Source organism: Amphiprion ocellaris, chromosome 5, assembly GCF_022539595.1.
Source record: "Amphiprion ocellaris isolate individual 3 ecotype Okinawa chromosome 5, ASM2253959v1, whole genome shotgun sequence".
Lineage (NCBI taxonomy): Eukaryota > Metazoa > Chordata > Actinopteri > Pomacentridae > Amphiprion > Amphiprion ocellaris.
This window is the reverse complement of record NC_072770.1, coordinates 769,091-789,787: the sequence shown is the minus strand read 5'-3', so window position 1 is coordinate 789,787 and position 20,697 is coordinate 769,091. Positions and strand designations below refer to the sequence as shown.

Sequence of the window (20,697 nt, the reverse complement as noted above, 5' to 3'; positions counted from 1 at the left end):
TAGTTCTAACACTGTCATTAAAAATGCTAAAAATTCTACCATCTCTTTTTGGTCCAGTGATGTTAAATAAAATATTTATCCTTTAGTTTGGACAAACCTTCTCATTTAATGGTTCTTCTTTATTTTCATGACTATTTCCTTTGCAGATTCTCACTGAAGGCATCAAAACTATGAATGAAAACAGATGTAATTATGTAGTAAACAAGAAAGTGTGAAATAAGTCAAATATGTTTTATATTTTAGATTCTTTGCTTTGATACCTGCTTTGAACATTCTTGGCATTCTCTGGATGAGCTTCATGAGGTAGAACCTGAAATGGTTTTCACTTCACAGGAGAACCATCTAGGAGCTACCCAGGAACTTACAAATAACCATCTAGGAACTATCCAGGAACCTACGAAGAACCATCTAGGAACTACCCAGAAACCTACCAGGAAACCAGAAATCACAAGTTAACAGCAGCTCAGATTAGAGCCCAGATAAATGCCACCCAGAGTTCTAGTAGCAGACACATCTGTACATCACCTGTTCAGAGGAGACTGAACCAATCAGGCCTTTATGGTCCAATAGCTGCTAAGAAACCACTACTAAGGAAAAGCAACAAGCAGCAGAGATTAGTTTGGACCCAGAAACACCAGGACATTAGACCAGTGGAAGTCTGGGCTTTGTCTGATGAGTCCATATTTTGGTTCCACCTGCCGTGGAGACCAGAAAAGGTGATGGATGGTCTCTACATCCATGGTTCCCACCATGAAGCATGGAGGAGGAGGTGTGATGGTGTGGGGATGCTTTGCTGGTGACACTGTTGGAGATTTATTCCAAACTGAAGGAACCCTGAACCAGCATGGCTACCACAGCATCCTGCAGGGACATGACATCCCATCTGGTTTGGTTTAGTTGGACCATCATTTATTCTCCAACAGGACAATGATCCCAAACACACCTCCAGGCTGTGGAAGGACTATCTGACCAAGAAGGAGATGATGGAGATGACCTGGCCTCCACAGTCACCTGACCTAAACCCAATCCAGATGGTTTGGGATGAGATGGACCACAGAGTGAAGGCAAAAGGACCAACAAGTTCTCCGCATCTCTGGAACTCCTTCAAGACTGTTGGAGAACCATTTCAGGAGACGACCTCATGAAGTTTATAGAAAGAATGCCAAGAGTGTTCAAAGCAGTAATCAAAGCAAAGAATCTAAAATATAAAACATGTTTTGACTCATTTCACACTTTTTTGTTTACTACATAATTCCAGATGTGTTCATTCATGGTTTTGATGCCTTCAGTGAGAATCTACAATGGAAATTGTCATAAAATGAAGAAAAACTATTAAATGAGAAGGTGTGCCTAAACTTTTGAATGCTAGTGTATGTAAAATAAAAATAGTTGAAAAAGAAAAAACAAAAACATTCATTAAACAAAATGAATTACAAAAACACCAAGGTCATGCAAGTTGACAAACTGCAAAGCAAATGAACCAAACAACACAGTAACACATTTAAATGAAATGTCAGAATTTATTGTGAAACCAAAACTAATATAAACTTGTGGCGATTAAAGTTTGTGTCTTTGGATTTTAGTACAGTTTGTGAGTTTCAGTGAACATGTTTGTTACAGATTTACAGTGAGACAAATAATTATTAAACATGCATGCACAGAAATTCTGAACACAAATTTAGGAGAACCTCTCCTGACAGATTTTGATTTAAAATGATTTTAACATGTTATACAGATCAAATGTCAACAGACTCATGTGAAAGTGGAAAGCTTCGAAACTGTCATCTTCAGTTTATCATCTGTCTTCCAAACACTGCTCTCTACGTTTGAAATTAAGATTTTCTCACCATACCCTCCAGATCAAGATGCAGATATGTACAGTGACTGCTTATGAAGAAACATGCTGGTGCTACAGCTAACCAGACCACTAGTGGTGGTTAGAACTTTGAAGCTCTGACCAGATTTACGTTGTTTCTAATACAATCCAGTAACTGTGCCAATTCTCCAACAATTACCTGATTTCAATCTGTAATTTCACTATGATAACTGCACGTGACTAAGCCTGTTTGAATGCAAAGAAGAAAGGCTTCGGGTGTAGCTTTCAAATGGATGACAACCTCAATGGATTGTAACTTTTATGATTGCATGCACAAACATTCAGCAGACAGTTAGGATAAAGTCAGTCTTCCACTGCAAACCCATTTTCCATGCTGGCTTCTTATCGTTCCCACCATTAATTAAAAGTTTCACTGCTGTATAAGTGCTGAGAGCTGGGTGTGACTGTTTGCCTTCTATCTATCTACTGGATCAACAATGAAGTTGCAGAAAGGTGCCGTCGGTGGGGGCAGCCTGCAAGCTGCAGCAGCTCACAACACGTCTGCTGAACCACCACAGTGGCTCAACCAGCTGTATTCATCTTTTTAAAATGTACAGCCTTCTTTCAACCAGTTGAAATGATATGTGGACCAGTATAAACCCCTTCATTGTTGAAAATTTAAAGACCTTTGTACAAAAATTATGAAGCAGTGGTTCAGACCTAAACACTTCATTATTGCAGTCAACTAGCAAAGTCTCTTCAAAGTGACACGAGGTGAACATTTTTATTTTGTTTTGCATGTCTTAAACACTTGGAGGTGTAAAAGGAAATCTGTAAGTGTATGAAGACACTACTGCCATTCCTTTATTACCCCTCAACTAGATAACCTCCAGCTTTCCCAGCTAGTAGGAATTCTCCTGGTGAGTCTTTCAGTCCACCAGGTTTATTTACTTTGTAGCTGTTAACTCTAAAATGGATTACCAGTTCATTACTTTTATTTTTGATGGCATTGGCACCACCACAACAGGAATGTCCTCAGTGTTGTGTGGCCAATGTAGCTAACATTAGCCCGACTGTGTTCACAAGTCAGAGCTCTGTGGAAAACGTAATACTGGAGGGACATTCAGAAATGGAGGAACCTTCATTTAAAACCTATAAACAAGGACTGGCTGGGTTACTGTGTCTTCATGCTGCTTATTATGCTTCAGTTCAGATTAAATTCAGTCGTTGTTTATATCCGTTAACTTCTCTCCAGCTCTCTGTTCTCACATATCTTGCATTTTAATACAGCTGAATTCAAAATAAAACTGTTCTCATTAATGCATTTTTCGGTTTCTGTTGAAACAAATATGAAACAGTGACTGAAATGCTGCCCATTAAAACTACAAGTTAACCAGCAGTCACTTCAGAGACGTTTTCAATTTCCTGCTCTGCTCCACTAAAATACTAACTTCAGAACCACAACATTCTCCGACAAACTCAAACGTAAAAATGCAGAGATATTTCCCTGTCTGTCAATCACACATACAGAGAGAGTGTCTTTCTAAAGGGGGTGTGGACGGCAACTACACCTACATCTAAAAGTATAGACACTGAAACAGCTCGATATGCAGTCATAGTGAAGTCAACCATCTTTGTGGTATTTTGAGCCGATAGACTAAGGGGTATGTTCTTGGGTCTTACAGACTTTAATTAATTCACTGAAAAGGGCCACAGTGTGAGACCTTTAAAGCTGTCTGAAACTGCCTCAACTTGTCTTGTCTGAGCAAACGTCTCTGCCAGTTCCTGATGCCTGTTGGCATCATCATAAATTCCTGAATGATCTATAAATGCATATCCAGACAGATCTGAGAAGATTCATTTATCCTGTAGGTGAAACTGTAAACAGCTAGCAGGGAGAGGTGAAGGCAGCTGATGAATCTAATCTAATCTTTGCCTTTTCATGCTCAGACATTAGGAACTTTGAAGTTGCTGCTTTAGTTTATCGTTTCTTGTGTTGTAACTTTGATTCCACTTCGTGTTTTTGTGTTTTGTTGTATTTTTTCTAGTATTTAACTGTCCAACACTTTGTTTTACCTTATTTTTAAGATGTGTTATATAATTAAATGAGAGTTTTAGGACTAAAATCCTTGATTTTTCCTGCTATTTATTTCTGTGCAACTTAACTAAAAGTTGTATCTCTCTTCAGTATATCTCGTGATGATAATCAGAGGTTTCCTAGTTTTTCTGCTTCCAGCTGGACGTTTCCACTCCACCTCCTTCAATGATTCCTCTGGAACAGTCGACTCTGACTGGGCGACTCTGATGCTTTCCACCTTCACTAAAGGCTCTGATTGGACAACCCTGCTGCTTTCTGCCTGGACCAGGTCCTCAGCTATGGGAGGGACAACATGACCTCCTGCAGTAACGGGGTGCTGTGATTGGCTGCTTACCCTGAAGGGGCTGTTGTGGATGCTGACTCCTGCCCAGGCCACGGCCACGGTGTGTTTGAGGGGAGAGCTGGGTGTGTAGGAGCAGCTGTACATCCCATCGCCTTTACTCCTCACCTTCACCTCCACAGGAAGCCCTTCTGCATCCTGACAAACAGGAAGATGGTTCAGTTAGAGCCACATGACACAGAAGTAGACATTAAACATGAAGCTGCACAGAAATGTTTGAATGGTTTGTGAAATAGCCGGAGCTTTCCCTAAGTGGCGTCTGACCTGTAAAACAGACATGCAAGTCCAGCCTCAGTGATACTACTAATTTCTAAATTACAAAACCTGTGATCAGTCAGAAAAACAAAAACCATGAAGGTTGACTCTGCTGTGAAGAGCTGTAGAGTGAAAATTGTTTTTTTTTCCAGTGTTGGCAACACTTGTGAGCCCTTGTTGTACATGTCGATTACAGGTTTTTCAATTTTGTAAAATAAGCAATCAAAGATATTCAACTGTTTTTTTCTTTTTCATGATTTATGCCATTATAACTTTGTTATGCTGCAAAAAAGATACCTGAGTTCTCTCTCCTCCTAGTCAGGTCTGAACCGTTTCTACTGAGGTGCAGGATTTCATAGTGCACAGAAAAATTAGTCCACAGTGAGTAAAAATGTGCCGATAACAAAAAACATCCAGAAACTGGTTGGAGTTCAGAGGGTTAATATCCATTTACAGACTCTGTGGGTTAAAACTCACAACAGGAGTGGCATCATAATGTATGCCCCTGGCTGGCTCCTCCACATTGTTCTGGAAATCCCTGAATGGCATAAACACCCAAAAATGGTGTTGATGTTCCAGCTTCTTCAGATAAAAAAGGATTCATTTGTCTTTGTCTTATTTCCACATAAACTGAAAATCTTAACTCTGTTCAACCAAATAATATCAGCAGCTAACGAGGCCAGAAGAAGTTAACTGCTGTGAGCTCCAACAGGACTCTTCAGATTCAACACACAAAGACGGACTTTTTCTCATTTAAGTTTGCAGAAAATATCCAAAGTATATTAAAGCACACAAAATGTACTGCAGCTACTCCTCCAAACTTACAAAAGAAACCCTGATTAGCAGAAAGAAAAAGACCTGAGTGAGGGATGCTACTAGTCAATCAACAGCATCAAAAGTAGAGCTAAGATGTCTTCAGAAAGTCCTCAATCGTTTTCATCGCTCTCAATGAGAAGCAACATGATTCTCTTTGAATGTAGTCTGTCAATGTGTGCACTCAGCTTTAAGAATCTAAAATTTAAGTCATAGAATTCATGATCAGTCGCAGTCCAGTGACGTTCAGCACGGCAAATTCCATCAGAAAGTACTACCAGATGATCAGAGATGTATTTGCCATCTGGATGCATGGTGTGATTGAACCATTCTCACATACTACACCTTACGGACTCTCTGCATACATGCATGAGCTCACACACATTTGTGGTCATTATTTCTGTAGGAACACTGACATGAAGTTTCAGGGCTCTTGGAAAAGTGGATGCAGCTGGTTATTTAAGTTTGGTTGAACAAAGTTTGCAGCTCTACACGTAATTATTTGCATTATTACAAACATCTCTCACATATGTCTCTCATGAGTGAATCAAACTCTCCTGGCTTTACAAGGAGTGCATGTCTGTAGGAACATGATGGATTTCTGTCTCTAACCTGAGCTGTGACCTTCAGTGATCCTTTCCCAGCATCCTTAGCATTGACAGTGAACTCAGCAGGTTGGTTGACCAGGCAGCCGCTCTTCTCAAGCCCCGGCCCGTATGCCTGAACCTACAACCACAAAGACAGAGATAATTATAAACCGGCTTCAGTCATAGCCATAATCTATCAAACGTCTGAACACAAGTCAACATTTCTGCCCAGAACCAAGATGGGATCCTGCTTCTTCCTGACCTTATCTGGGTGGCTGCCGTTGTTAGGGACGATATAAGCCATGAAGGGGCTGTGCTCGATGTCCTCCTCATCGCAGGTCACGTGGACGGCATATTCGCCAGGTTCTGTTGGCCAGTAACGGACGTCACACGACCCGTCGTTTTGGTCCTCACACTCGATTTTGGCCTGTGAAGGTCCTTCAATGGCAAAACCTGAAGACACAGCAGATTAGATCAGACAACATGGTTGGAGTTGGACAGCATTTACAGTCCTGCATCACATGATGGCTCTGCATACTTCTAGATACTTTACTACATTGTTTCCATACCTGTCTCCTCTTTGCTCTGTATAAACACAACCTTCTGTTCAGATAAAAAGTCCCTGAAGTTTTGTCTCATGACTGCTAGTTACAGCTGAGGTAGTTGTTTCACAAATTCTACACTGGGGAGTGCAGAATTTTAAAGTTTTTGCAAGATCTCTGTTAATGCAAATTATTTTTTTAGCTAATTTTTAAAGCAACACATAAAGCATTCATTTTGATTAAATATCATGATTTTTAGCTAAGGTTTAGTAAATTCTTCCAACATATCTGAAAGTCAAATATGATGAATTAAAGGACCATCAGAAAGTTGAAAATCCAACAACTCGCTGTTTTTACAGTTTCTGGTTTGATAATTGCTCACGTTTTCCAATTTCTCTAGAATGAAATGTCTTCAAGAACCAAAGAAAGTTAAGTTGGCTTCCACTGAAGCTCTAAGAACTTAGATGGGCATAAACCAATGCCCCATCCTTTGATTACATCCGTTATCATCCTGAAACATGAAAATAAGCAGTAAAAAAAGATCGTCAGATACATCAGATGTACCACAGGGACTTAGTAACTGTTCTAGTTTAGAGCAGCTTAATTCAGATCTTGGTCTCTGGCCTGATGTTATTAAGCCTCATAGAAGTCTTTGTCACAGTGCGCCATGACTAGCTAAACCCCTACAACATTCTCTGCATGCCGATAAGGAAGTGCCCACCCAGTCTGGTCACTACAGTATTATATACACTAGGAGTAACCAGACACTACAGAAAATCTACACTAACTGAGGTATGTATTATCTAGGAAACTGATACCAGGCATTGGCAGACACCTTAATTTTTGGAAGCTTTAGCTTAGTTGCAACTGCTTTCTACAAAGTTAATCTACATCTGAACATCATCCCTTTTAAATCTCATCAGTGTCTGATAAATAAACAACACTAACATTAACCGGTTCAACAGCAGAAGACCATTCTCAGCCTGATAAATAAACCTGCTGTGATTAGAGACTCACCCAACACTCCCACATCAGTGCCGATGGACTCCACCACAAAGCTGGCAGGTTCACATACCACACCTCCCTCCAAGCCAGGACCCCAGGCCCGGATCTGCTGAGGCCCTGCCTCCTGACCAACCACGACGTCAAAGGGACTGAAAGAGGAAAGTGGTAGTTTAACAACATGTGTATGTATAATACAGACGTAGGCACTCACTGGTTTGTGGACCGCTGTTTTAAAGCCTCAAGGTTGGAATTTGCCCATCGCCATCTTATGACTTCTTAATCACAAGCTAACCCTGCAATAAAACATTCCCTGTTTTATCACATATTCTACTATAAATACTATAATTTACTAAATAAATATAATGCCATATTGAAGGAGATTTGAAACTAGCAATTCAGACCATAAACACATTAAGACAATGTTTACTGAGGTAATAAATCAAAAGAGAAGTAGGGTGTTTTTCTCACAGAATTCTATAAAATTTGGCTGATTTTTGTAACCAGGAGAGTTGCCCCCTGCTGGCTGTTATAAAAAAATGCAAGTTAAAGTCACTTCTGCTTCAGTTGTCAGACCTGGAGGCTACGTCCATCTTCTATGTACAGTCTGTTGTTAGACAGAGTAGTTCAGTATTTGTAAGACATTGAAGTGTTCCATCAACATTCCAGTTGGGTACTTCGATGGCTGCAGTAACCAAAGACAGACTCAAGGGGAGCCCTTCTTAGCATGTCAGCAAAAATTAGACGTCTTTTCATAGCCAAAGAAGTCAACCCCTGCTGGCTGGTAGAAAGATACAGGTTTAAGGCACGTCAACACTGGCTTCACTTTTCAAACCCTATTCAGGCTATGTCCATTTTTAAAAGATAAATCTATGATTACATTTTCCTACATAAAACGTTCATTTGTATCCTTTGACTTGCTGTGTGTTCTAGTAACTTGGTGAGCTAACAGCCAGTACTGGATGAGATAAAACAGACTTGGGAGACCCTCTGAAACCCCCTGAAGACTTGAACTGTGGCCTGTGAGGACATCTGCAAAGGTTCTGTTCTGGATTATGATAGAACTGCGTACAGTTCAGTGTTGTTCTTGCATTTACACGTATGGTTTCTGAGGAGGGTTCTGTTGCTCCAGCTCTCGCTCGACTCTCCTGACTTCTCTTCCATATCTGTCTGGCTGCTTAGAAATATGGGGAACTCCCTGTTCTAATGTTCAAAACACGCTATCGACTCTACAGAGAGGTGACAAGGAGAGCACGAGATCCAGGCTGAGAATCTTAATTTCCTTACGGATCCAACCATTCAGATCCAATGAGGTAATGTGCTGAGGTAATGCCATGAAACACAGAGTACAGCTCACCTCTTCGGGATGTGCTGACCCCCCCAGGTGATGGAGACGGTGTATTTCCCCGGGCTGTTGGGGTAATACTCATACGAGAACACACCGTCCTGACTGGAGATGTGCTTCACTGGCTCTTCGATGCCCTCTGGACACAAACATTGTGTTAATTCGGTATCACAGCACCTGTATGTCAGATGGTTTAGGGGCTTTTCCTTCTATGACTCCAGGATTTAAGGACAGACTGTGCTGTATAGTTTACAGATTGCAAAGCTTCTTGGGGCAAATCTGTGAGTCGTGATGTTAAATTACAACAAATAACTCTCTGAACCCCAAGACCTACCAGCAGCTTTGCAATGCATGTTATTAAAAAAATCCAATAAAAACACCAAAAAAATGACAGCATTAATCAGAGACTAAAACTGTGAAAAGGGAGAGAGTTGTAGGATGATCAACTCTCTGATGGTCCTAAAACTTATAGGTAATTTTCTGTTTTGTCCAAAAAAATCAGGACTTTTAATCATTTTTTTTACTGTATGTCTATTTTTTTTTTAAATGACAAATATAAACCCTTTGCATCAACATTATTCTGTAAAACACAAAAGACTCTGCACTCCTCAGCACAAACATGAAGTCATCAGTGACCCCTGCCTTCAGCTGGGATAGACTCCATCCCCCATGACCCTACTGAGGATTAAACAGTGTGTAGATACTGGATAGATGCATTAGTTCTATAAATTAGAAGATCTGAACACTTCCACCAGTGGTTTTCTCACAGCAGGTCTTATATGACTGTAAAGGTGACTCACTGGGTCCTTTGACGAGCACCTTCAGGTCTCCACTGCCGGCGTTCCTGGTGTCCACCTTGAAATCTCCGACCTGTTTCACCCTCAGCCCAGACGGCTGGAGACCCCGACCCGTCGCCCGACACGCCCCTGGCATGCAGGCTGCTCAACAGAGACAGTCACATGAACAGGCTGGGGTTTTTAGATCATTTACTGATGCGTTTGAAAACACAACTCACCTGGTCCCACGTCTACGCTGAAGGGGCTCTTGGGGACTCCCACCCCTCCGAAGGTGACGGTGACAGCATGCGGTCCGGCCTGGGTGGGTCGGTAGGTGCAGCGGTACATGCTGTCGCCCTTATCCTCCATCATCACCTCCACAGTGTTCTGGCGGCCCTGAGGGTCTCTGATCATGGCTGAAATGTCTCCGGTGCCGGCGCCTACATGGAGAGGAGAGGAAGCTTTAGCTGGAGTGTTGTGGAAGGACATGACTCCTCCTTTCTTTAATGAGCTCTGTGGGCTTTTCTCACCTGCAGTGTAGATGTCAAAGTAGGTGGCTTTGTTGGCGATGTTGCCCACAGGTTCGATTCCCGGGCCTTTCACTGTGACTTTGGAAGCGTCACCTAGCGCCTTGTCCACGTCCACCTCAAATGGACTTTTGGGAATCTGCTGGCCTGCAAACAGCACGGTCACCTACAAAACAAAAACACCTGTCCTGACTCCTGTCACAGCAGACATGAGCACGTCATCCTTCTTTCATCTGTTTTCTCATGAAATCATCCAACAACTTCCAGTGAAGAGGGATTCTACTTTCTGGAGTTTTTCAATTTGCTCCAGTGTGTTATAGAAATGTTTTTTAGTACATGTAAAAGGTTAAAGTCCCAAACACTCCTTTCACTGCCTCAAACGTCTCATTTTAAGTTCCAGCTTCTCTTCTGCTACTTCCTAGTATCAGCATCCCCATGAAAGACTTTTGCATAAAGCAGCAGCTCTCAAACAAAGAACAAACAGCTGCCTTACAGTTGGTCATTGTCTCCTCACTAGGGCTGCTTTGGACAGAGCTACATCCCTGTACTGTACTCATAGATCTGGAGTTACAGCGCCTCATTTTCATCATTCTGGTTGACCAATCAGAGTAGACTTTTTGGAGCTGAAATGCAGCGTTTCAGAATAGGACCCACAGTAACGTCCTGTATGGGAAAAATCACATGTGATCTTTAACAGAAATTACTTCAAAAAGCAATGGATTCAGTGACTTTGGTGTAAATTAAATGCTCCTGGTACGTGTAAATATGTTTCACTGCACGGTAATGAAATTAATGAAATCTGTCACGTGAATTTCTTCTTCTATCTAATGAAAGTTTAAACTCTGAAGAAAGACACTGGAATTAAGAAAACATGAGCAGAGTTTGTTATGTTTAAATATACAAATCAAATTTACTAGTAGACAGCTGCTTATTGAATCTGATATTCAGAGAGAAACAAAGATTTTGAAAAAAATCTGCACTGGAGTTCATGTTATTCAAAATACTGAAGATGGTTATCGGTCTACCTGATTACAAATAATCAGCCCTGAAATAAAACAATACGAGTCTTTTAAAAGTGCATCTAAATCAATTTCACTATTATTAAATACATGTTGACAGATAAACAAGTTCACCTTGTGAGGTCCCATGACTTGAGGAGTGTAGGTGACGTTGTACGTCTTCTTGCTCTCATTTAGCTCTGCTTTCAGCTGAATGACACAAACACACATATTATTTAACCTGATGGGTAAACAGGAAACCCCAGCAGGTGTTTTATTAAACTGTTAGCAGGACTGGGTGCGTACCTCCTCTCTGGTGCCGTCCGGATGGTCCAGGTAGACGGTGACGGTTCCCTGTCCTGCGCTGAACGTGTCCACGGTGAACACAGCGGGACGCAGCACCCTGTTCCCCGTGGGCTCGATCCCTGCACAGGACCACCACCAACACATGCAGTCACATTAAACTGTTCACTGTGCAGCTGCTCATCGCTGCAAATTAAAAAGCCTGAGCACACTTCTGAGCTCCATACAGATTTAAGCTGGATTTATAGCAACACATCAGGTTAACAGGTGTTCTGCTGTTATTCTCTGTCTCTTTACTTTTCTTCCTTTACTGAGAAACTGCCATAATTCACTGTGGTGCAACATCAGCCCATTCAAACCTGTGTGTTAGGAATATTCTGTACATTCAACAAACTCTACATACAAACACCACCGTTCAAAAGTTTGGAGTCAATTAGAAATGTCCTGATTTTGAAAGAGAAGCATTTTTTTCAATAAAGATAACAGTATGAATGATAAATCCAGTGTAGACATTGTTAATGTGGTAAATGACTATTGTAGCTGGAAACAGCTGATTTTTAATGGAATATCTCCATAGAGGTACAGAGGAACATTTCCAGCAACCATCACTCCTGTGTTCTAATGCTACATTGTGTTAGCTAATGGTGTTGAAAGGTTCATTGATGATTAGAAAACCCTTGTGCAGTTATGTTAGCACATGGAGAAAAGTGGGAGTTTTCATGGAAAACATGAAATTGTCTGGATGACCCCAAACTTTTGATTGGTAGTGTAAGAACCTGAGTAATTCCAGTGTTTATGTACATGAACAAGAGTCCTGTGTAATATTATTTTCCACATTCAGAAGAATCTAATTCTACTTTCTACATATGGAAGAATCTGTAAAGTACCAACAGTACTTATGTATATGTCTTCTATATTTAGTATTTTTGTTGTTATTCTTTATCTTTCTACTCCTTTGCTGCTTTAACGCTACACATTTCCTACCGTGGAAGTAATAAAGGCTTATCTTGTGTTTGGTTTATTTATTTTCATTCACTGAAAAAGATCACATCTGAATGACATACATAAAACGGCTGGATGATTTATTTTAAAAAAACAACATCATTTTATTAGTATCTACTAATTCCATTTCATGTACTGTTTATAACCTTTTATTCATTGTTTGTATGTGTAAGTGAAGGTATCCACTTAACGTGTGTTTTGAACGGTTGATTTAACAGAAACAAGAAGGTTAAGATGCCACTTTGGGTCTGGGACGCTGTTACAGCTGGAATTTATTTCACTATTCCACCACTTAAACTTTAAAATACAAAAGTCTGAAGGATTATCAGCCTCCAAAGCACTTCACAGTTGTTAATAATGTTATGAAACAGGATTTATAAAATCTGTTACTGTTGAACTGGCATCAGGTCTGTTTGAAACCAGTGAGCAGAGGGAGAGAGAATGTGTGTTTTAAAACACGGTGTTGTCGGCCTAAAAAACAGCCACTAGCTGTGTGAGCGTGTGTTTTCCCTGTAGTCATTTCCCAGTATTTTCCACCTCAGGATTACCTCTCCAGTGTGTCTGTACGATGAGAGGGCAGCCTATTGTTCACACTAACTGCTGCTCACTTCCTCACATTGTCAGACCAGTGTTCCCAGTGTTCCCAGTGAGCAGCGTGCATTAAGAACAACAAGTCTGTGTTATTCAGTCAACAACCAGATGACCTAGGATGTGTTCTCACAAATACAGTAAAACCTATTCAAACATTCATCAATAAATAATCAATAATGACATAACACTAGTCACAGTCATGAGATACACGTTTGGGTGTGTCTAGCTAATGTTCATATTAGTCTAACAGACACACAGAACATTCACAAAACCCTAAGACATCTAATGAACGTGTCAAAATGATCCACTAGAGAAGTGAAATCGCTGCTCAATGTTTAAGGGTTTGTGTATTTGTCTTTGTGCCCTAAAACGTTGATGTCAGCCGGTTTATTCGGTCGTTTCTTGCTGTATTCAGATTGGTTAGTTTGTAGAATTATAGGGCTGTATTGTGTCTAATATTTTATCTGTCATGACGACATTTAGAAGGTTCATGTAAAACAGGTGGACGTTAAAGCCTTCATGAAGGACCGACCTTCAGTTCAGTGTTCCTAATGAACTGCATGTGCTTCAGTGTGTTGTTTCGCGTGCTTGCGTACCAGGTCCGTATGCTCGAGCCTTCTTGGGGTTCAGTTTGGGTTTGAGAGGAGCTCCAGGCTTCAGCTTGGCTTTGGGGAACTGGGACAGGTAGGTCATCACCGACTGTTCATCCACTTGGGGGTTGATAATCTCCTCTGGAGCGATCACCTGCACAGTTCACCCCAAAATTAATCAGCCTGAACGCTCCCGGTGCAAAGACAACGTTATATAAAGGAAAGGATTTATTAGCTGTCAGAGATTCTGACTAGACGTGGCTCCCATTAATATCTATGACTGTGTTCGTGGTAATTCAATAAGATGTTTATATTAGTGGTGGGATGAGATTTTAAAAAATCGAATTAATTAGAGGTTTTGTAATTAATTAATCACAATTAATCACATTTTTGTCAAATAGCAGTATTTGCCAAGTTTTTCAGTTCAAATAAATTTTGGTTGACAGATGAATCAATGAACAGACATATGCATGTTTATAATTTCAAATTTATAAAATTTTAAAAAGGACATGAAGAAAAAAGTGTTTTTTCCTCTATATGGAACATAACATCAGCATGAGTAGTTCAAGGACCTTCAGAAAGCTGGAAATCCACAGATTCATTCTGTTTTCATACTTTCTGGGTCTGATAAATGGTGACATTTTGATGGTTCTTTTTTTAGGGATATAATTTTTTATTTACAAAAAATATATATTTTTTATAAACTAGAAGTTTATAATTAAGTTATCAAAAGACAGACAGACAAACCAAGATAACTCTGCTGAGGCTTCGCCTCCTTGGCGGAGTAAAAACTTAAACAAAAAATGTTTGTTTCATTTCTATTTATCTACATTTTTCATCTATCTGCTACATTCACAGATTACTGCGAACTCAAAGTGACATTATAGTGCTGTGGTGATCAGAAAACTCTTTGTTGAACAATTTGCTCACAACCAGGCTTTTATCCAAGCTGCCTACAGGAAGATTTTAAAAGAAAACTTAACTCCTAACAAGCTCAACATGGCCCTGTCTTCCTTCACTGTTCACTGACATCACTCCTACGGATCTTCTTCATGGATGGAAAACAGACTTTAGGTTCATTAGCGCCACCTACTGGGCTGGACTGTTCATCTGTGCTACCGGTGTGCCAGAAATTAAGGAACTGAGAAAGGTGTGATTAAATGCGATATTCTTCCTGTAATTAATCGAAATGAATGTGTTCAAGTCCCAGCCCTAGTTCATATTTAACATAAATGCTTGAAGCACTAACTTAAACGGACCCAAACCTCAGATATCCCTGGATTATTATAATAACAGTTAAAGGTCAGTGTTGGAGGGAGTCAAACCTGTGGGATGCCCAGCCAATCATCAGCCAGCTGCATGGCTTCAGTGGCGTTTTCTACTGGTTTCACTGGATCCCAGGTCTCCCAGTCTGGACACAGGCCTGCAAGCATCAGGAAAAACAACAACAACAGGTGTGAGCTGAGCAGGATGACACAGCAACAATAAGCCTGAGTCCTGTACAGAAAGTCTTAGAACCAACAGAACAGAACCCCCTCCTGTTGAAGTGTTAAATGATAAACCAGTGAGCAGCTTCAGGTGTCAGACTAACAGAATGTTTGTTTAATATGTCTGATCAGAGAAACACTGGATGTTAAAATACACTCAGGTACCAGTTTATCGACCACATCCAACTCAAAATAATGCCCTGAAACTTCCACAGTTGTCAGCCGATTGTACTTGGTTGGGTATTATGAAAATAAACACCTTTGAAATCCAGCAGTTCATTATTCAGGTGCAATATTTCAATATCACACGTAATATTTGATTATCATGTGTAATATTATCAGTATTACTTCTTACTGTTCCATTCTAGTCATATTTTAGCCTCGTACTGGACTTAAATCTTACTGCTTTTCTATGAGGCGCTGCACTTTCTCTTCTTATGTAACATAGTTTACTGAGCAAGTATTTCCTTCAGGATTATTACAGTTCTGTACTCTGGTGTTTCCACATTAATACTGTTAGACCGATAGATGAGACTGTACATGAAATCACAAACAGTGTACCTGGAGCACAGCTGTCCACCAGTGCTCCCAGTGCTCTGCCGTTACTCCAGTCCTGGCTGAAGTTGGTAATGGGCAGATCAGGGACTTTGTGTTGAATCCAGCCCAGCAGACGCTGCTTCGGTGTCTTTGACTCTGACTGAACACAGAAGTACAACCAGAGTCAGCCGACTCCAGAATACCAGCAAAACTCAGAGGAAACTCTCATGTTGACAGAGTTACAGGAAAGAAGCTGTGAGATCAACACAAGTTCATGAGAATGTTGATGAAGATGTTACCTCTTCGCTCTCGCCCTCCCACATGGGCATGGAGATGGAGTAGTGCAGGATCAGAGTCCAGATCAGACCCAGGATCAGCTTCAGGTTCCCGTCTACAATGGCTTTAGAGTCTGAAGGACAGCAACAGAAGATCTCACATTAGAGTCCGTCTGCTTCTACAGAACTGCAGTCAGATCTACTGAAAATCTACTGGTGCTGCCAAGAACACGACAGAGAGGAAAAAATGACCCAGATCAGAAATATCAGAGCCACAACTGGAGACCAACAATCTGTGGCTGATAAGCTAATAAAAGCACTGAACTGATGACTGAAGTACATTTAAAGCCTCACAGGTGTCACTCTGCTCAAACTGCTTTAAAAAAGACATGTTACATAGAAACTATTTCCAGGTTCAAACGTTCACACTAGACCTGTGAACCATCACCATCATGTCTGCTGTCCTTCTCAGTTCCTCATCTTAGATTCTTTCTGTGCTTTGATGCGAGTCGATTAACTTTTCTATCTTTCTGAACTGTTCAGATAGTTCTCACTACTAATTCCAGGTATCTGATTTAAGCATTTATTTTACGCTTGATTTCAGTTTTGTCATGAACAATGACTTTTCTTCTATTCATAGAAAAAGAGAGAAGGGAAAAAGATTGACATTCTAATATTCCGTTTATCTGCAGTATAAAAGACAACAACACAGACTTCACCAGATGACATGAACAGCTATTTGGAAAGAATTAATCATGACTTTATGGTATCTGCATGGAAAATAAAAAATCATTTTTTAAAAGAAATCAAGACCTTTCTCATCTGATGTAACAGGAAAAGGAATCTGGAATTGTTTTAGTTTTTTTTTTTTTCCTTTGAATGGTATTCAGATCTGTCAATAAACTAAGTCTTGGAAATAAAGAAAACTCAGTGTAACTAAGAATTCTTAAATGGGAATGAATTATGTTCTGTGGGACAGACTTCTGGACAAATAACACCCTTGTGATTTTTTTTGTATCAAGCAGCAAAATAAAGTTGTAGCATGAAGTGTTTGAGTTAACTCAACCACATATTGTGTAACTCTAACGGCTGTGAGCTACTGCATCCTACAGTAACAGAAGCAGCTGTACTGTAGTGAATTAAATTGGATTCACCAACATTGACTCCAAACACATGGAGATGTGTTCACAGCTTAACCTACTGAATGAGGAGACAACACAGACCAAACAATCCCAAACTAGGAGATTAATGTGTTCACTCAGCCTGCAGACACAAACCTGCTCCCAGATCACTGTGGATATAAACAGTTTTACCTGGTTTTTAGCAGAGCAGAACAGAGCTGCTGGGTAACGCTGCTCAGTAATCAGACCTCTCTGTACCAGCTGGTACCTCACAACACAGAGCTGGACGAGCCCATATCTGGCTTCAGAGCCAAGCAGACACAACAATCCTCCATAATCTGCTCTTTCTCTCTCATTTTGTCCTCCTGCAGCACTGTCAGGTTTTTTGGCAGAAACAACGATGGGGAGAGACGTCAAGGACACAGAGACCATCATTCACTTATCACACCTTCTGTTAAACAAACTGAACCTCAGATGATTTTTAAGCACAAAATTAAATAATACATGGCACTCAGAGAGGACGCAATAAAGTAAGACAAGGCAAATAATCAGATAAATGTACATGTTTGACAGAACACTGCTGACCACTAAGACAAATCTGGTGTTGGAAGAATTATACTTAGGTTCATTGTGGTTATCATTGAATGACTGTAAAGGTATCTCTATGCATATGTAAGCACTTCTTGTTGAGAAGTACATGTACATTTTAACTGTAATCTGTATGTACTCACAGTAGAGAACAGGGTTAACATGTTCCATATGATAAGATAATGCATGTGACACTTTCTCTGACACTATTCTCTGTTAACATATCTTATGCTGACGTATGATGCTGCCCCATGTTACATGACTGTTTGAAACAAATAAAAAGACGCAGAGGAGATACAGACTCTTCAGAGAAGGAAGGCTGCAGCAGCGGTGCATGCAGTCTCTATCTCCCCTTGTTGCAAGTAAAAGATCTGAGCTCGTGAGTACTGTCTTTCCTTCCTGTGCTGAGCGTGGGTATTTTCAGGTTTAAACCCAACATCTGGTCAACTGTGCAGGTTGTTGGCCTTTTACTTTACACAATACAAAAATACATGACAAACTTCTGCTAGCCAGACAGATAATCAATCCATCATTAGAAAAAAATCCAGATTACACCTCTCACAATGGAGCTGTCACAATTAGTGGGCATAACTAATGACTGTCAACATCAGTGTTTGCAATTGTTGGGTCATTACGTCATGCATTTCTGGAAGTTGGAAGCCACAGTTTTCATAGAATAGTCACTGCAGCAAAATCCAGCTTTGTTTGGTGTAAAACTTCCCAAAGACCCAGAACATCAAATGATCACAGAGTAGAAAATTGTTCTGTATAATGTGGAAAGTTTCAGCAGCACAAACCTCTAAAACACAAACAAACAAAAACAGAAGAGCAGCTTGCTTTATGGGTTAGCATCTCTCCTGCTCTCTGTGCTCACATATCTGTGTATTTTAATCCAGATGAATTCCCAATAAAGCTCTTCTTATTTACAGATTTCTCTGTTTCTGTTGTCAGATGGAAGAACACGTAAGAAACAGCGACTGAAACACGGTTCAGTAACACCACATGTTAACTCACTTCCAGGCTGCTGCTATGCACTGCTAAAACCCTGATTTTGTAACACACGAGTTAAAAACTAATTTAACTCTACTACTAAATTCAGACAACAACTACATGATAGGAAGGAAAGGAGTTGCTTCCGCTGCTCTGTGCTTGTAAAGGAGGTGAACTACCGACTAAAAGAACACAACTTATTCATTTTGATCATGTTTGAGCTTTAAGCTTTGTGTAGATTCCATATCATGCTGCGTTATACAATTAAACACAGTTTGTCAAGATGAAACAAACTTCAGTTTATTTATTTTATTTAAACCTTTATTTAACCAGGTAGGTCCAGTTCTCGTTCACAACAACGACCTGGCAATTAAATTAAATTGTCATTTGGCTTTTCTGGGGGAAAATGAATCATTTAGATAAACAGACTAATCAATGACAGAGTCAATGAATTAATTGGTAGAATTAATCACTGATGGCTGCACCACTTCTAAATCACAGAATATATCTGCCTCTCCTCGTTCAACATCTGGCAGCCTGTTGTTGAGTTCAGCAGTTGATTGTCATGTCGCCACGCTGTGGGAAACTGTGATTCTCCCAGAGGAGCTGCAGCTCTGCTCCAAACATGTTTCTGCAGCTCAGGTTTAGGTGGAGCTTTTGGCTGCTGCCTCACCCACTGACGAAACACTCAGCTCACACACAAACACACACAGTAACGACTGACTGGCCGACAGGAGAGCAGACACATCCTGCTCTACATTAATCATCTCCCTCTCCTTCAGAACTTTTTCACTCGTCCCTCCTCCAGGTATTTCCCTCTCTACACCTGTTTGAATTCTTTGTGTCTCACATCACTGTAATGCCACACCTATGTGAGGTTCTGTCTCTGGCCCCACACATCCACCTCAGCTCATTAATCTCACTGAACAGCATTTTCTTCACTGAAACCAGAGAAGAACCGACAAACTGTTAGACCTCTGACATGGCTGTTGAGTTGACGCATGAGAAAGGGATGAAAACTGGACTTTTGTACCTTAAAGCAGCTACTTTTCCCCTTCAGTCACCTCGAGTGCACCAAGTTCAAAAGAGTCAAGTCAAAAATCTGTGCATTTTCCTATTATTCTAATCATCTGATAGACAGTAATGCTCGAGTAAATGAAGCTCTAATTATCCAAACTGGTTAAAAAAAACTGAATGACTGTTTTTATTCTCAGCTTGTATCATGTTGGTGCTGGTTTACATCTCAGTGAGTGAGAAATGACTGTATACGGGAAAACTCGTGTTAAAGTGTGTGTGTGTGTGTGTGTGTGTGTGTGTGTGTGTGTGTGCGTGTGTGCGTGTTCGTGCATGCGTGCGTCTCCGTGGCGACATAGTTTGGTGAGTTATGAGGCTATTGCCATGGCAGCCTATTGTTCACTTACAGTTCGGGGGTGAGGTTAATGAAATGCAGCCAGTCGTAGCGATAAAGAGGAAGAGTATTAGTGGCGTTTACAGAATGCAGCTCCTGCAGAGGTTTTAACAGCTCCACCAGTCAGCTGCTGCTTTAAGCCTCATACAGATCTGTCCCTCTATCCTCCTCATGTGACCCCGTCTGGAGATCCCACATCTCATCTAAAACTAACGCTTTACACAACAAGGCCTCAGTGAACAGGGCTGATGTAATGTTTTGGGTTTGGTCCAAAGAAAACAGCCATAAATACTCAGCAGCTTGCCAACACACACACACCCCGGAGCAGGTAAAGACAAAACGTGATCAGTCGTGTCCTCCACAGCCTCAACGACCTGACTGGTCTGCAACAACCTGACCGCACCCAGCTCAGAAAGTTACAGAGAAAACCCCCAACTCACCAGCTGATAGAGTTGTGTTTTCACAAATACATGAATACGCCACTGGTAGAGGAGTAAACAACCAGGTTCAAATACTAGCAGATTATGTTGGTTTAGAATTCGTTCACTGTGGAACATTCAGAGAGCCGCAGATTTATGAATTTTTTCTCAGGTATAATTTCAGTTGACCAGGATTTTCTTTGGTTGAATAAAACAGTGTGTCTGTGGACCAAACCAGACATTCTGAGACCAATCTAGACGTGTCTGCATTTTGAGTATAGAAGTCG

At 40.7% G+C, this 20,697-nt stretch overlaps 1 protein-coding gene across 2 annotated transcripts in view; it reads right to left on the bottom strand.

Moving 5' to 3' along the window:
* LOC111567354 (filamin-B) overlaps positions 1–20,697 on the bottom strand; it is an 83,262-nt gene that overhangs the window by 38,187 nt on the left and 24,378 nt on the right. For both annotated transcript variants that reach the window (XM_055010433.1, XM_055010434.1), the window contains exons 2-15: positions 15,909–16,018; positions 15,634–15,769; positions 14,911–15,008; positions 13,592–13,739; positions 11,406–11,524; positions 11,235–11,309; positions 10,105–10,267; positions 9,814–10,014; positions 9,599–9,736; positions 8,811–8,937; positions 7,469–7,605; positions 6,172–6,362; positions 5,935–6,048; positions 4,249–4,392 (exon numbers count right to left, since the gene is read on the bottom strand). In XM_055010433.1, coding sequence (XP_054866408.1) covers positions 4,249–4,392; positions 5,935–6,048; positions 6,172–6,362; positions 7,469–7,605; positions 8,811–8,937; positions 9,599–9,736; positions 9,814–10,014; positions 10,105–10,267; positions 11,235–11,309; positions 11,406–11,524; positions 13,592–13,739; positions 14,911–15,008; positions 15,634–15,769; positions 15,909–16,018 — 1,901 coding nt within the window. The remainder of the gene's footprint in view (positions 1–4,248; positions 4,393–5,934; positions 6,049–6,171; positions 6,363–7,468; positions 7,606–8,810; positions 8,938–9,598; positions 9,737–9,813; positions 10,015–10,104; positions 10,268–11,234; positions 11,310–11,405; positions 11,525–13,591; positions 13,740–14,910; positions 15,009–15,633; positions 15,770–15,908; positions 16,019–20,697) is intronic.